The sequence below is a fragment of the Temnothorax americanus genome, unplaced genomic scaffold, assembly GCF_048541705.1.
Source record: "Temnothorax americanus isolate GAGA-0224 unplaced genomic scaffold, ASM4854170v1 Scaffold3, whole genome shotgun sequence".
NCBI classification, from domain to species: domain Eukaryota; kingdom Metazoa; phylum Arthropoda; class Insecta; order Hymenoptera; family Formicidae; genus Temnothorax; species Temnothorax americanus.
In genome coordinates, this window is record NW_027509442.1 from 3,158,358 (window position 1) to 3,176,233 (window position 17,876).

At 34.5% G+C, this 17,876-nt stretch overlaps 2 protein-coding genes across 5 annotated transcripts; one reads left to right on the plus strand and one right to left on the minus strand.

The window, feature by feature from the left end:
- Positions 1-828: 828 nt before the first annotated feature.
- On the plus strand, positions 829-6,864 carry Eh (Eclosion hormone). Of its 2 annotated transcripts, none has more exons than XM_077412103.1 (3): positions 829-871; positions 2,954-3,052; positions 3,155-6,864. In XM_077412103.1, exons 2-3 carry the CDS (start codon positions 2,956-2,958, stop codon positions 3,319-3,321), a joined length of 264 nt encoding a protein of 87 aa, XP_077268229.1. In that variant the 5' UTR covers positions 829-871; positions 2,954-2,955; the 3' UTR covers positions 3,322-6,864. The 2 variants fall into 2 exon arrangements, with proteins under 2 accessions (XP_077268229.1, XP_077268230.1); XM_077412104.1 differs by lacking the exon at positions 829-871 and adding an exon at positions 924-1,577.
- A 1,077-nt stretch (positions 6,865-7,941) lies between these two features.
- Positions 7,942-17,651, minus strand: Cep290 (Centrosomal protein 290kDa). Of its 3 annotated transcripts, none has more exons than XM_077412085.1 (23): positions 17,059-17,651; positions 16,822-16,888; positions 16,693-16,733; positions 16,544-16,618; positions 16,331-16,466; positions 16,109-16,245; positions 15,776-16,014; positions 15,569-15,701; positions 14,940-15,130; positions 14,713-14,854; positions 14,343-14,415; positions 13,911-14,076; positions 12,447-13,784; positions 12,077-12,374; positions 10,694-11,832; positions 10,331-10,529; positions 10,023-10,240; positions 9,772-9,919; positions 9,316-9,711; positions 9,073-9,239; positions 8,782-8,986; positions 8,443-8,700; positions 7,942-8,353 (listed from the first exon to the last, which is right to left on the minus strand). In XM_077412085.1, exons 1-23 carry the CDS (start codon positions 17,236-17,238, stop codon positions 8,279-8,281), a joined length of 6,021 nt encoding a protein of 2,006 aa, XP_077268211.1. In that variant the 5' UTR covers positions 17,239-17,651; the 3' UTR covers positions 7,942-8,278. The 3 variants fall into 3 exon arrangements, with proteins under 3 accessions (XP_077268211.1, XP_077268210.1, XP_077268213.1); XM_077412084.1 differs by having other exon boundaries at positions 14,343-14,583; XM_077412087.1 differs by having other exon boundaries at positions 14,343-14,583; positions 16,544-16,604; positions 17,059-17,132.
- Positions 17,652-17,876: the final 225 nt, after the last annotated feature.

The following is a 17,876-nucleotide window of genomic DNA, read 5'->3' on the forward strand; positions in this document are numbered from 1 at the left end:
TAATAATGTTATTATAATTGGATTAATTGTTATATGATAGTATTTGTTTTATTGTTATAATAGTATTGTTGCAATGCACATTTGTTGTTAGAGAAAAATTACCACTTAGAAATTAAATATAGATAATATATTATATAACAATGCTTTTAATTTGTATTTGTATTTTATTTGATTTATGTATGTTAAATAAATGAGTTCAAATATAAAAATAAGTATTATAGAACAAGTATATCTAAAAAAATAATGGAAAATAAAAAAATTTTTAATTTAAAAATTAATCAGAAAAGACAAAGTAAAATACAAAAATAATTATAGTATATACATGCAATACTTCAAACAAACAAAAGCTTTTATGATGTCTCTTTTATTATTCACGGTATATTTTTAAATAAAACATTTGTTAATAAAAATACTGTAAATAAACTGCTTTTATGTTTAACTAATTACAATAAAAATATTTTATAATCAACAGTAAAGTTTATATAGGTTCCTAAGAAAAGATAAAATTTCTAACAAAACTTTTGAGTAGTTGTTTTAACTCATGTTGCTTAAATTATAAACATATTTATAACATTATATTTTCTCTTAAAGCAAATATCTATATCGCATTCAACAGTATTTTTAATTGCAAGAGCCACTCGTAATATATATATATAGTTCGTCCATAAAAGCGCATAGGACATTGCCGTACGCTGAGTGCAGGAAATTGAAGAGATCGAATTAAAGGAAGATAAGCAGCGGGGGTTTCCCTAGCGCGAGGGTTGAATCCGGCGTTTGCGGATATATAAGACCGGCGAAGTGCGTTCAGTGTCATTCGTCGGTCTTTAACAATTCCAACAACTTCACCTTCTCAAGTTGCCGTATCGATCAGGTAAAGGTTTGAGAATCATATTCCCAAGTGTCTTTAAAAATTCGTCTCTTCTTTTTCGCGCGGGTGATGAGAAAACGCTTCTCGTCGAAGTCCGTCAATCCGTTCGTCACGCGCTAAGGAGAGTCACCGCGTCGTCCGGTCAATTAGTTGCCCCGATCGATCAACATTATTGTTCGTGCAACGTGCGTTAACGTCGATATCGGACGCCGTCCGCGCGATCCTTGGTCTTGAATCCTTAAGTGCTTCCTGGTGGGAAAGAGAGGGAGACAGAGAGCGAAAGAGAAAGAGATCAAGAGAGAGGGAGACTGACGACATCACGGAAAGCCAAGATACCTTCCATCCATATTTATTATGTTTATGCGTTCACAATGTGGCCGTTAAGGCGAATGCGGAAGCGCGACGAAGAGATTCCGGTTATAAATGACCGTATATATTAAAAAGTGATGGCGACGACGCGCGCTGCTCTCTCGAGGCACGAGGCACGAAGAAAAAGCTGGCGAGAAACCTTCGGTATAGCGTCCCGACGACGCATCGCGGCGGACAGGCACGTCTATACATTGTTTTTCGTCGTGCGATCAAAGGAGTAATTGCGCCATAACACCCAATCAACGTCGCACCCGGGTTTTCACATGCCGATGACATGCGGCCTCACGGGAGCCTCGCGGCCTCAAGTAAGACGTATCGCGCACCGCGTATGCCGCGTATGGTATGTGAACACGCGTGTTTAATAGATTTCTTACTTTTTTCTTATTGATAAAAGAGATAGAGAGAGAGAGAGAAATTAATATCCGAGTTATCCCTGAAAGTTTATTCGATTGCGGATGTCGTTTCCCCTTCTGTCCTTCCTCCCGAGCGTGCACTAATTGCGAACCGGAAATGCAAAACAGCGTGCGAGACGAACGAAGGATCATTTTTTCGCGCTTTCGTACTCTTCGGAGTATTTGTTCCTGTAGTAAAATGCAAATGAGCAGTCGGAGTTGTTATACGGATAAAAAATTCTCCGATTACCGCGCCACACCCAATCCTTCCGCCTTCCGCCGAAAGCTCGGTTGACGAACTCTTCTTGTCTTGATCTTTGCAGGCCTAAAAGGCCCAGTTTCACAAGCGTCGGTTAACTTTTAACTTTAGATTCACTCTTCGTCTCTTTCTAAGAGGGACGTTAGAAGGAAACGAAGAGTGAGTTAATCTAAGGTTAAAAGTTAGCCGACACTTGTGAAACTGGGCCTAAGGAGGCTTAATCAGATTGCACCATATCGAAAAGAGCAAATAAAAAAGAAATAGATAGATTCTTTGTTCCCCTTTAGGGTTGCAAGGTAAACAAAAAAGAAATATCTATGTCGAGCATTAATAAGAGCGATTCATTAACATTTGATATATATTTACTTTATCATATCTCTTGGAAACGGCAGACATTGTACGCGTAATCCAGTAATGCATAGCCTAAATAATTAAAGGTCTATGATTTAGATCTATGATTTAGATCGCAAGATTATTAATATTCAGCTAACGTGTGTAAGAACGGCTCGAATAGAATTCATAATGTAGTTTTAATATCACATTGTACAAGTGTTGTAAGACATCACTTATATTTAGACTTACTTTCTCTTTCATCGATTCTACACAACACCTGATACTTTTTACATCTGTACAAGTTTTCATGTTTTCATATAATATAAGCGACGATTTTATACAATTCTTGTCACAGAACCACTGGCATTAAATAGATCTCTCATTAAGTCTGCGTTCGATAATTTACTTATATAGCAATCTGGACTTCCTCTCATTTACTAATTTATTACTTATTATTTTAATATTAACAACAACCGAAATATTCCGTACCGGGAAGATTTACTTCCACCTCAATCAGCATAAAATAACAAAAACTTTAATCGATTATTGGCAAAAGATTTATTCGTGGATTGAAGGGAAACCAGAGTGCCTTAATCGATTATTCCTCGAATAATCGAGAATTTTACTCGCTTTTATTATTGCCAATATCTCGATCATTGCTGGACGTACGTATAATATGTTCGAGTGTTAATCCTTCCGCAGTTAACGAATTAATGCTTACATTTATTTCAGTCATGTCAAAATTGTCAAACCGAATCATCGTACCGCTTGTCATGATTTTCGCCGTACTCTGCTTTACGGCATCTACGACTGACGCCGAGCGAAATATCGGTAAGTAAATCTCTACGTTATACGATTGATCAATTATATTAAGAATCGTTGCCGAGATGTCATGGATATCCCCTTTAGTCTGTACAAACCGGCTTTGTACAGGTGCTTGCATACGAAACTGCGCGCAATGCACTAAGATGTTCGGCACGTATTTCATGGGACAGAAGTGCGTCGACTTCTGCGTGAAATATAAAGGAAAGCTCATTCCGGACTGCGAGGACGAGTACTCCATTCGTCCTTTCCTTCAAGAGGCCGAGAACGATTATTAATCCTCAGAATCTATAGAAACTCTTTGACTCTTTCCAATTCACATTTTCACTTACGCGTTATAATATTAAGCCGTGCAAATTGTATACCATATAGGAAAATGCAAATTTTGCGTAAATTATTTTTGCCGTACGCTAGAATATAACTATTATAGTAATGTGTGCGCAGATTTATAATCTTTGTCACAAAAGCTGTAAAAGCTTGTGCTACCGTGATCGAAAGTGTGACAATATAAATTTTAAAACGAATTATTTCGATTTTTCAAGATTGCAAGTTACCTACTAAATTGATAATGATAAACGGAGAAATTATATAAAGATATCAAGTAGCTAATTTTTAATATTAAATTTATTAATCACAAAAAATTAAATGCTGCTAAAATCTAAGCTTTCAATTTTATAAATCTTTTATTATTGCAAAATACCTGATTTTTTCTAAAATTTTTTCCGATTTTTCTCTTTTTAGCCATTGTTGTATTAACGTAATTAATTGAATTACTATTTATAATAAAACCATCAGAGCACTTGAAACAAAATGATTCTTAAGTCTCGATTTACAAAAAATTATGTTATTATATAACTATTAGAGATCGGATCGCGGTGCCGTTTTCCCTATTCCAAGCGCGTGCTATAGCAGTCGTGAGAAGGAGTACCCTCTACACCGGTCTAGCGGTGTAACGTAGCAAATATATTTATTTATTTATGTAATTATTCTCACGCGCGCGCGCGCGGCGCTCGGCCGCTAGCACACCCTTGGAGTGGAGAAAATGGCACCGCAATCCGGTCTCTAATTATAACTGGGAAATTCAATATAGTCTTGCATATTGTATTGTTTAAAAATGTAATAAGTTAACTTGAAAATCTGAACTATATATTCAAGGTATATGCTTGAATATATTTTTGTTAATATGTTTATAGTAAATTCTTGGTTGAACTGGTGCACATTAAAGGCCAATGTGCAATAAAATTATTTAATTAGAAGCATAAGCACTTTGTCTGACAAAATATACAACTAATTTTATCAAATAATGTACGTCAGTGTCCAAAGTCAGATATTAAAAATATTTACATAGATGCCACATTACACACAGATGTATTTCTCTTCACACATCAGATTTTAAGTTAGTACGTAAATACATCGTTAAGTGATATACTGTCTGAAGAAAATATTCAGTTATTTGGACAAGAAAAGTTGACAATTGCTTGAAAAATTGTGCGCAAAATTAGAGATTAAATCAGATAATTTAGTAAAATCAGATAATCGAAAAACCTCGATATATAGATCATCAGTAATATCGCAATAGCATATATATGTGTATATCAGCCTAGATTTAGCCATATTTAATGTAAATTAATTCTTAACCATCCACAGGTAAAATATCGTATAACTATACCCAGGTGCGGTCATCGTGACCGGTTAACTTTTTATTAATAGATTCTTTTCATTAATATAATTATAAATAATTAACAAAATTGTAAGCAACTACACATCCGATCGCAGGCTCGGTCCGTGCGAAAAAAATAATTGCTTGAACAACTCAATAAACAAATTGCTCGCAATATATAACAACAAATTGACAATAAATTTGCTCGGATATCGCAATAGACCCGGCATTATTTGTATCCGCATTAAACTCGTGTTTTGCCGATAGAGCCTGTCGACACAATCTAACAGCAGATTGTCGAAAACGGCGGAGCAGAATCTATCATTCCGTAAAATTTGAATAAAATATATATCATTTAAATGGTTACGAAACGGGGGGGGGGGCAGACTTTGCACAGTTTCCGCAATCAATCTGTCATTATATTCTGTTAGTGCAGATTCTGTTATATTTCTGCTGACGTTCTATATCGACAAAATTTGCAGCAAACACTTTCAAAATTTATTCCCGATCGGCTATCTGAAAAGTTACACCGTTAAATTCGTAGTGCCAACAATTATATTTAATTTGTTTGTCAGTTTTAACCATTCTAGATCACCACAACACTCCTACTCAATATATCGTTAATTTAACTGAATCAATGGAGTTGTAATAATCCTGTTTTGTGTTGAAACAATAAATTTCAACGCACAATGCTAATTAAAAATAACAAAATATTATTTAACTCTAACTAAGGTATTAATTTAAATTTTATCCTTTAATATTTAACAGTGTAGGGAGAGGTAGAAAGGGGATGAGATTCCACGGGGGAAGTATGAACGAAATATCTTAAAATGACAAAGTAGTGATGGAGTTACTATGACCGCACCTGGATGGTTAAGAATTAATTAGAATTATCACGAGATATAAGGCCTAGTTTGTTTTAGCTCAACTTCTTGCACGGTTCGTCTTTCCTCTTTTTCTTTTCACGTTGGAGAGAAAAGGAGAAAAGATGAACTGTGCAAGAAGTTCAGCTAACGAGCAGGCCCAGAATTTAACTGACACTTGACAGAAATATAAAAAATAAGCAAGAAAAACTATGTATGATTTGATTGTCACAAGTTACTTTCGCAGAGACACAAAGATTTTAGCAATTTATATAAATTTCTCTCTCTCGGACGCACAGCACCGTATAAGAATTTATCTTTCGCACAGCGCGCTTATTAAACCTAACCAAACGCAAAACTCTTTTACCGGCCATACTCCACTAGGACCGTCGCAACGTGCAACGCAACGGTTGCTGCAACTAGCGAGTACGTCTTATTCCGGAACGAACAATATTGTGTCAAAATTGCAGCAACCGTTGCGTTGCACGTCGCGCACGGTCACGGTCCACAGTGAGTGCCCGGCATTTTATGCAACTGTGCGACTCGAGACTCGAGACTCGAGAGCAGTATCTTCGATACAAGATACAACGATGATCGGGAGCGCAAAAAATATCAACGCAGCTGATTATAGGACCATACCTGAGTGGCGACAATCGTGTCTGACTGCTTTCATCATTTCGGCGAGCGAACGACGGCGTGAGGTAAACGAGGATTTCGATCTACTCCGGAGTCCGGAGTGCCAGAAGTCTGACAGAGGCGTCGGCGTCGCCGCGTCGTCGACGAGGTCGAGATCGAGGCGATCCTAATACGCGACACTTGACGCCATTTCGGCGAACGTCCGACACTTTGACGAGAAACACTCGCGATAACTTTCCGCGCGCGAGATTCCTTTCGGACGACAACGATCTTCTTTTCGGGGGAACGCGATCGCGGGAAACACGGATCATCGCAGAAGGATTTGAACGGCGCCTCCGCCATCGGCCGCGCCGTGGCGTTTCTCGCGCACCGCACGACGCACGACCACGACCACGACGCACACGTTTGTGATTCGAGATCTATCGATGAGGAATTGCGACGTTGCGATTCTCGAAAATATCGATACGCGAAGGCTGCGCTGGCAACCGTTCCTTTCGACGCTTCTTGAGCGTTTTCTCTCCGTTGCACGTCGAACATCGAACAAAGATGGATGCTTTCGGCGCTGAAAGCGTCGAAAGAAATGCAATATCTGTAAAATCGGAAACGATCGAAATCAGTCGCAAGAAGCGAAATTAGCGTAACTAATTGAAAAAAAAAATAAATAAATAAATAAAATACATACATACCTCGCGGCACTTTTAGTTGCGCTTCGCAGAAAGCAGAAAGTAAAGCGAGATACCCCCGAAGGACTTCCGTGTTGATCTCCGCGAGCGCGGTAGCAGTACTAGCACTGATACCGAAATCACGGTGACTGTACGCGCGCGTTTGAACGCGTTGTGACGAACGTTCGATATTTTGTGAGAAATAATCGCGACAACTTTCTGCGCGTGTAATTTGTTCAAACGATCGAATAACGTTAGAGATCACAGAGCGATTCTTGGTGTTCGAGCGCGACTCCGCGACCGCCGTGACGCGTCTGCGTTCCACAATTGAGAACGATCTGAAATCTGCCGTGAAGAAACGTTTCGAAATTTTGACGCTGTAGCCGATCGATGTAGCGTTTACTTCGCGCAGTAGTTTTTAAAAATTGAAATAACATTTAAATATTTTGCCATGCGTTAGAAATGATAGAAGTAATGAATTAATTTTACTAATTTGTTTATATAATGTATCCTCGAGAGATATTGAAAATAATATTAATATGTAAAACGCACGAAAGAAATAGATTATTTTAAACTTCTATTCATATCGATGTGGTGCTTAAATACACGATAGTTATTTAATAATATATCAAAATATTTTAATATGTTAGAAATAATCGAAGTAACGAATTAATTACACTAATTAATTTATTTTTTAAATATTAGATATGATATTTTAATATGTCGAAATGCGCGACAGAGAGAGAGAGAGAGAGAGAGAGAGAGAGAGAGAGAACAGAAAATTTGAAATTTTTATACATTATTATCTCGATTATTATTTATATTAATTCAAGTTTGTCTTTTTAATTTTTCAACTCACATGTTAAAAAATTACTTAGATTTTGGAATTATCTATGAGACGATGGTATAACGTAGAGAAAATGAATATAAAAACAAGAAATATACATAAATGAGTCATTCTAGTCATTCAAGTCAACAAAACTAAACTCACATTTAATAACTGTAATAAATTTTGTAATAATTTACTACTCCGTTGTACGTACATTGCGGAAGTAAAGGTATAATAAACGATAAGAAAAACATGATTATTGATTATATTTCAAGAATTTATAAGTAAGAAAAGTAATGATATTTCTGGAACATCATATTGTATCAATCTGTCATCAACATTGTGCACCTGCACGTACAAAAATTGTGATCGTAATGTATGTGGCAGGGACGTATTATAAAATTATTACACACACACAATAGAAAAAAATATTTTAAATATATATAATTAGATAAAGATAAGAAGGCTTTGCGAGCATGTTTAATTGAAAGCACATAAATAAATATGTATACTTGTGCGTGTATCTCAATAAAGGTGTACTTCTTTCATTGCAAATCCACGAATACTTTATTTCCAAAATATTCATTATTGTGGTGTAGGTGGAGTCACGTAACATTCCGGGATTGTCGATAGGATTTGCTTAGATTCCAGCTGTTGCACCTGGTAAAGATACAACAATGACAAAGTTAAAATATAGATAAATTCTCGACCTCTTATCTTTCAAATAACAAACTGCTCAAAATTCTTACGCGTTGTCGCAGTGTCTTCTCGTTTATGGCGGCCCGTGTCAACAACTGTTTTACTTTATCTAGAAGCTCGGATTTGTGAATTAACTGTTGCTTCAAGATTCGAAAATCTCCATTGTCATCTTCCTTCTGAGCTTTTTCTAACATAGCTACCCTTTGTTCAGATAACCGTAGATCTGCCTCCAAATTTACCACACGTTTCTGAGATTCCTCATATTGTCTTTGGAATAAAGTGTCTCCTTCAATAATATTTGTTTTTCCCTATATTTAATAATGTATAATATATAAAAGAAGATACATATCACATAAAACATATAATATCGAAGGGATTATGTAATTTACTTGATTGACTAGGAAATGACTTTTCTTGGAATTAAATTTTAATCTTTTATTTTCTGCCTGAAGTTTCTCGATAATTCGTTTCAATGTAAATATTGTTTTCTCCATTTCGAAGGTAGATTTCTTATTGCTTGGTTCTGGCAGTTCTTTTTCCGAAGATCTAGGAGTGGAATCGGAAGATTTTTCTGCTTTTAATAATTTTATATATCTGTAACAATAATAATACGATGATATATTAATTGTTTATCACCAAGATCTACTCTCGTGGCGTATGAAAATATATGACAAACATACTTTTCCAAATGTTCGACTTTTTCTCGCAATCCTGGAGTATCCGAATTTGCTCTTTCTAATTCAAGTCGCAACTCAAAGTTTTCACTTTCTAACTTAAGATTCATCTTTTCGAGAACATCTTTAGTCATTTCTAATTTCTCAAGCTGATTGCTTACACATGTATTACCCTGTAAAATAGCATGGCATTAAATAAAGCATGTTAAAAATCATACATTTATTGTAAAAATAATATATAATGCTAACCTGAGAAACTGCCTTCAAAGCTGCATTATGCCGTTTTAATTCCGCTATTTCTAACATCAAATGTTCATTGCTTTCTTTTTCTAAGCGGTCAGTTAATTCCCTAACACGTTCTCTCAATATTCGACATTCTTTCTCGAGTTGTTCCTCTACGTTAGACTGGATATTTGAAATGGGTCTTCCTGATGAAGTACCAGATACGGTATCGCTCTCGAATTTAAGCTTACTTCTCAAATGCCATTTTTCTCGTTCCATACATGAAACGACAGATCGGAGCTTTTCATAATTTGTAAGCAATTTTTCATATTCGTCAGTCTTTTCTTTAAGCTTTCCTTTTAATTTTTCTGCCGTCTGTTGCCATTTTTTCTGTTTCTCCCACAACGAAAGTTCTTCTGCGGTCTATTAAAAGAGAAATGTATTAAGCACTGTAATATAAAATAGCAGTATTTTGTCATCTACCTTAACCCTTTTAGCTTCTTGTGCCAAATATTCACGATCTAATTGAGCTTTTGTTTTATGCAACTCTTCTTCTAAGGATGTCACTTTGCGCTCAAGCTGCGTTTCACGTTGCGATGTCTTCTTTTCCTGAGTTTTTATCGCCATGTATCTGCAATGTGCCATGTATCAAGTATGATGGATCGTTATTGTAAAAAGTAAAATAACCAATACAAATGTTTGCTTAAAAATTGATATATAATTTTATAATTTACCTGCGACTAAGTTGCTGCTTCAGATCAGTTATTTCGTACTTATACATTTTCTCTTTCTCCATTAAAGACTGAAGCTGTCGACGTAAAACATCCATTTGATTTTGTTGTTGCATTTGATCGCGGTGACTGTGCGTGGTTTCGTGCGTTTTCATATCGCCTCGACTATGAACTGTCATTTGATGAGATCGGTTTGCAGATTCTATTAATTCAACTTCATTCTGCGCAATAAAAGTATAATAAATTAAATAATTATATAATCCAGTAAGTTAACCAAATTTAGCCGGTGAATTGACCAAATTATGACGCGCCTGTAATTGTTGACAAGCGAGAGTTAACTCGTGTATTTTGTCATCTTTGTCTTGTAGCTCCTTCATCAAGGAAATATTTCCTTTTGTGAGTAACATGCGATTCTCAGATAATTGTTGTCTAAGTACGTCAGCCTCGGACTGCCACTTGTTTAATTCACCACGATAGCTCTCCAATTCATTTTTATGTTGTTGCTCTAATCTATAAAACCGTAAATTATCTCTAATGTGTCGTAAAATATATGTAAGTTTATTACTTCATCAATCTTTTACTCTGCAACATCTCGTTTATATATCGCACTAAGAATTTAAGTAAATTTAATTGAGTTTTAAAAAAGCAAGATTTTACATGGCTGTCAAACAAACCTTTCTCTCATACGATCCATATACTTCAGTCTCTCTTCTGCTAATCGATGCCAACGTTCGCTCAGTTCTTTGCTGATATTTAATTCTGCTTCAAATGTGGATACCTTCTCATGCAGCCTCGCAATTTCTTCTTCTTGCGCGGCACTACTTCTCGCTGTAGTTTCATCAAACGCCAATGTTTTTTCAAAAGCTTTTTTTATAATTACAGCCGGATCTTCACTTTTTCGGATTTTACCTTGCATAGCTAATATATGATCGTGCAAACTTTTAATCTCATCCTGAAACTGACTCGCTGCCCGACTATGTTCGTCTCTGTCTTCCTTCAATAAATTTTGATATCTTAAGATAGTTTCTTCTTTTTGATTAATTAATTTCTGTAAACTGTTTATCGTCGATTTCAAAACCAACTTGTCAGCACAATCAGTACTTGCAATTCGTGGCTGGGTCATTAATTCGTCGAATACATTTTGCTTTTGAGTAAGGTGCGAATCCTTTTCCTCAATCGCTTTATTTAAATTGTCAACTTTTGTTTGATACTGCAAATTTCTTTCCTCGATCGCTTTGTTCAGAGTATCCACTTTTGCTTCGTATTGCGAATCTTTTTCCGTTATTGCTTTATTTAGAGCATCCACTTTCGCTTTATACTCGGCCAATTGCGATTCACACTTAACAAGCATCGCGGAGCGTTCTGATGCGAGTTTCAATGCTTCATCCAGCTGCTCGTTAAGAATCGCTGAGCTGGCGCTTTCTTCTGTATTATTTCCCACTTCTCGAAATGTCTTCTCTGTAGTTTTCTCTGTAGTTTCACTTGGTTTAATAGGTTTTTGAATATCTTTAGAAACTACGGTTTCCTTGTCAATTTCCTTAGTAGTATCCTCTACTTTTTGATTTAAGCAACAGATGTAGGGATCCGTTTGAACACTGACTACTTGAGTTTCCATCGTTACTTGAATGGATTTTGTCTCAAAATTTGGTGCACTAATTCGAGCATGATGTTCTTGCTGTGGGTACCAAGCTCTCTGAATATTTAACATATCCTGTTCCATGCTGTTTATTACTGACTCGTATTCGTTGAATTTGCTATTAGCAATTTGGAGTTCATGTTCTAAATGAGCTATTCTTCTTTTGTATTTGAAGTCCTAATTAAGAGAATATTTGTTAAGAAAAAAACAAAAGAGAGTGTCGATCTACAGGTATATATATAATTATAATTATAATTATCAAGCAAAATATAAATTTTGTGATTAAGACAGATTACAAAATACTAGAAATAGTAATTGGAAAAAGCATTTTAAATGTGTGCGAATTAGTACAATAAAATCATGCTATTTTACCAAACTTCATTAAAATTTTTATACATTATTATGACATGGAGAGACTTACACTTAGAGTTTGCTGTGAAGTTTCGGCATAATGTTCCATTATGTTTTGAACGCTATCAGCGCCAATTTGTTGCTCCAACATATCTTTTAGACGTTCCACAATTTCAAGGCGAGCAGATAAACATTGCTGTTCATATTTAATATCTTCATGACATTTTTTTGTCTTATGCATTTCTGTGTCGATATTTTGACGATCTACTTTTAATTTTGCAGCCAATGTAACTACTTTTTCTAAAGCACTTATGGAAGTTGATCCCGCGTATTGGCATTGTAAAAAATATATAATATCTACATAATACCTGTAATACACGTACACCATGATATATTCTTTTATATGCAAAATAATATCTAAATATAATTTTTTATTTTACCCGCAACGATTGTCACATTGTTTCCGATAATCTTGTACATAACCACGCATTTCCTCGTATTTCTTGCTTGAGTTATCAAGCTCTTGTCGCACGCAAGACAACTCATTCTGCAATCGCGCTTTCTGTGCAGATAATTCCATCTCTGATATCTTCTTACTCGTTAGCTCAAAATCAAGTAGCGAGATCGTAGCCTTGTCCTCACTTACAGCTTGCAAATCCAATATTTGATGCCTAAGACTATCCAATTCCAGGGTTTGTAGTGAATTCAGCGAATATTGCAATCGAGCCTCCTCTTCAGAAATTTGTAGCAATTTTTTCAAACTTTCATTCTCTACAAGAAGTTGTGTTTTTTCATTTTGCAATTCCTGTATACGGTTATCATCTATTTGTACAGTTTCCTGCAGCGCTATCTTTTTAGACAATGTCTTGTGCACCTCAATCAATCTCTCTTGCAATTCAGAATTAGAAATAGAAAGTTGTTTAACGTTATCTTCGTATTTTGTTAATTGTGTTTGTGATATTTCGAGTAATCTAGCCATCTGATCAGCTCGCTGTCTTTCAATCAACTCCTTGGCTTCTATCTCTTTCAATCTTTGTTGTGAACTATCGCCCCCGTAATCATCTGCTTTCCGCAAATCTTCAATGAGTTGATTTTTCTCCTGTCTTATTGCCTCTATTTCGGTTTTCAAAGAGGTTATTTCATTGGAATTAGGAGATACTATTACAGTTTCTAACAAAGCACGATGACGTATACTCAGTTCCTCATATTTATCTTTTAATTCATTATGTACTATTACACTCACAGAATTACATAAATTACTCTGCAAGAGTGAAATTTCTGATAACAACGTTTTACTATATTTGTTTGCCTCTGTAAGCATTTTATTAAAATCGCTTTCTTTTTTAATTATCCCTTTTTGATATTCATATAATCTATTAGTTTCTTTGTCAAGCAATTGTTGAAGACTAGCATTTTTTCTGTTCATAACTATTATTTCGTTAGCAATATTCGCATATTCTCTTGTTTTTGCCGCAAAAGCTTTCTGAACTACGTCGTCTCCATCTTCTAAAATCTGCCAATTTTTCTTATAAATTTCTAGTTGCTTTTTAAGACCATCTGTCTCATCTTTCAAGTCATTATTTTCTTGAACCAGCAAATCTTTCTGCTTTTCCCATTCTTCTATTTCATTTTTATATGCCATTTGCAAAGCTTTCATTTCTGCAAGATACATTGTTATCACTTCCTCTTCGCCATGTTTCTCGTACAATTTTTCGAAATCTATATCTTTATTCGCTGCTAGATCTCGTAAAATATTATCCTTCCTTTGCAATTCTTTTCTGTAAATCACATAGTAACAATTTACAAATTATAACAAAGATTCTAACAAAATCTATAAACTATTTCATTGTTATAATAAAAAATAGTAATACTACTTTGAGAGAGATGATAAATTCGAAAAATACCTCAGCGATTTAAGTTGTGACCTTAATTCAGCATTACTACCCTGTATAACATTAAGATGTTCCTGCAATCTCATAGCTGGATGGTACCAACCAGCTAAATGCCTAACATCTAAAGCTTCCAATAATCGTTCCAATGTACTGGACTGTATTTCCACTTCACTCTTACCTAAAACAAGAAATGTGCATAGATATCAGCTTCTTTTCTTAAAGCAATTATTAAAAGCACAAGATCAGCAATGTTCTGTATATATATCTACTCGAAATAAGTAGAAAATGTAAAAAATTCAGCAAATTTATCAGAGAATTCTATTAACATATTAAGTATTGTATTAAACAAAAGATAAAAAAGAACTAGGTAGAAGAAAATATCATGGTGTCAGAAGCGGAAATGTGTGCAATACTAAAGTACCGTTAAAGTTAGCGAAAATTCACCATCTTGATTGCGTATACTGTCCATGATTTCATGCATGCCCGTTCTAAGTGCCTCATTCTCTTCTATAAGTATCTGAATATTTTGATTAACTTCAGAAATATCAGTTTTGGAATATAATTGTATATTTTCCGACTCGATTAATTTAGTCGAATGTAAAAATTGATTACTAGAATCATCTAAGTTCTCTGAAATATCTAATACCTTCTCAGACTTGCTCAATTTATATTTTAACATTCTTATCTACGAAAAGTAAAAATTTGTAATAAAAATTGGTCTAGTATCTTAAAATATATATCATATATAAAGACACGTATATTTTGTATGTTTCGTAAATTCTATAAAACTAATTTTTCAATTTAATCATCTTACATCTGATTTTAATTCTAAATTTTCCGCTACAAGATTTTTATTCTGTCGAACAAGCTCTTCCAGTTTCTTTGATTCCTCTTTACGCTTTGCTACAACACTTTTAATCGATATTGATTCATCTTCTGGAATCCCTAATTTTTCTCTGTTGTAATATGTAAAAATAACGTTATATCTGTTTCCTTCAAACATAAGAGATGTAAATTAATTAATACTTTTAAAAATTTTACCTAAGGGTTAAGATCTCCATTTCTTGATACGAATTTAACATCTCCAATTTATTAATAACATTGGTTAAATCTTCAATATGTTCATTCTTGTGATCAATTTTAATTTTTAATTCTTTAATTTCGTTCAACGCTCTAGCTAAAGCCTGATTTCCATCTTGATATTTTTTTAATGTAGATAATACCTCGCATAACTACATAAAAAATATATATAAATTTATTATTCCATATACCATTTATAACAAATAAGTGCAAAGAGTATTCTAGAATTATTGCCATTTTTATTATATACTTGTTGATATCATTTTTAATTAAATTTCCTTTTACAAAAAGATAAAAATAAAAACTCACATACCGATGTTTCGTAATTCCAGACAATAGACAATAAATAAATTTTCTGTTCGTCAAGTTTCTAGAATATAAATGCATAACTTGATTCGTGAGAGAGAATAATTATAAAATATTTAATACCAAAAATAAAAGTTTTAAGGTAGTAATAAAATTTTCATATATTTCGAATTGTTTAAGAAAAAATTAGTTCTATATTAAGCAAGAGACTTATATAGCTTGAAATGAATGGCAATAACTCTGCAGAATAGCATAAATTAATAAAAAAAAATATAATTACTGACTTTGCTGCTCTGTGATTTGGCATCATCTTGTGACTGCGACAACGCGTTTTCCAAATTAGAGATCTTTTCATTTGCAATTTGTATCTTTTTTAACAAACTTTTCTGTTCTTTTCGTTTATCGCTTCTTACAAACCTATAAAATAAAGTAATAACTTTGTAAATAAAAAATAAAAAACATTACAAATATAAATAAATAATATCGCTTACTCGTGTGCGTCTCCTTTTAATTTTTCCATAAGTGCAGCACTCTCATTTATTTCAACAACCGCTTCAGAAAGTTTAGTTTGCAATTCAGCTATAATCGCATCTCGACGAGCTATTTCGTCATTTAGATGAATAATCTGTGTTTTATTTTCTTCCTTGACTGACGTAATCGATTGCATTAAAGAATGCGACAAGCTTTCCTTCAAACGTGTTATCTCCATATCTTTCTCATCTAATACGCCCTTATAACATAAATAACACAAATTCCTGTACACGCACCTTATCTAAAAGCATTTTCTAAAATTCTACAAAGATTATATCAGATTTATTTAATACCTTCCATTCAGATATTCTAGCATCAATAGCTACGCCAAATTCATCCAACATTTTATCTCTGTCTATTTGTTGTGCTGTTATTTCTTCAATTTGTGTAACCAAAGCTATATTTTCTTGCTCCAATTTCAATATCTTTTCTGTAATGGCATAATATTTATGCATTTATCCAAACGTCAAATTTATTACATATAAAAAATATATATATTATACATATATAGGTACCTTTGTATTCCACAGCTTTTACTTGGGCTGAACAAAGTTCTTCTGTCATTTCGTTCATTTTTTCTGTCGCATCCTCCATCTCATCTCTCAATGTCGTTAGCTGTTCCTTAAGAATTTCATTCTCCTTATCCAAATTCTGAAAAATAAAGAGCAATAACAATGAGACTTTACTATATAATTTGTACTATTTATATTTTTATTATATACACTTACCTCTAGTTCAGCCATAAGTGTCTTAACTTTTTCACTTTTGCCGTGTACGTCTGAATAGCCCCTTAAATTTGTATCCTTTACGTAAAATTAAATTATTGCATAAAACGCAATACTCTTGATGATATATTACAGATAAAAAAAAAACTTACTCTAGCAAAACTATCATTTTCTTGTCTTACTGCATCACGATCTGTCAAAATAATCATCATGTAAATACTTTTTATTTGAGAAGTAATTTTAAACACATATATAAATATACAAACTTGACAACATCCTACCTTCGATCTTTCGTTTGGAAGCTATCGTTTCTTTCAACTCGCCACACTCAAGAAGCAAAGCCTCAACCTAACATTAATAGATTTATTTTATAAAAGTTTATTTCCGCAAGCAAGCTCTTTTTCTAACGAAAACAAATATTGGGGTAAGTATTACCACACAATATTTATGACGCAGTATACTAGTATATATTAGTCATTTAATATGAATACATAATAAAATATATATAATTTCCCTACTTGATTATCTTTATAAGTCAACATTTCTTGCGACAATCTCACGAGCGTCCGCAGACCGTGTACGTCGGCGATCTCGTCCACGTCGCATCGGACCACCGTAGGGAAAAGATCCTCGATTTCTTCGTCCGTTAAAGACGAAGCGTTTACGGATAATATCCGATCCCAGTCGGTGCGAACCATTTTTTTTTTTTTTCGCGATAACAATAACGCGCCCAATGAATCATGCAACCCTCATCTGCGTATGATAGCTCCACTGAACTCCACTTTACGTCCACGTCCACGACGCCGGACGCTCCCTTTTCTTATGCTCCCTTTGACCACCTTTGACGTTCGCTACGGTTTACAAACATCACCGACGAGAACCACACTCAAACGCAAACATAACATTAGTCTTGGCCCTTGGCCAGAGCAGAGAGAAACGAGAAACCTGAGAGAGGCCATCCCGGCCTTTTTCGTGTGTTGTGTGTTGCATTTTCCGACGCGCCGCCTGAGAAAGTGCAACTCAACTACGTCGTTTCGCTCGGTAACCGCACATGGTTTGCGTCCGTGCTAATGGTTCGTGTCCGAACTAGTCAGCTGGAGGGGGATCATGGTGTATTACCATGTATTACACCATGGCATCACCCTCGTTTAGAATACCTCCGTCAATCTCTTTGCTTAACAACATGCTATGCTAATACTTTTGTCGATTTCGCCTAACCTCTTAATAGAATATGTACTTTTAACAATTTTAAAATCCAGCTTTTTCTCTAATTATAAACCGACATTAAAATACACATTTTGTTGAATTATATTGTTCTTTTTATTAATTATATTCG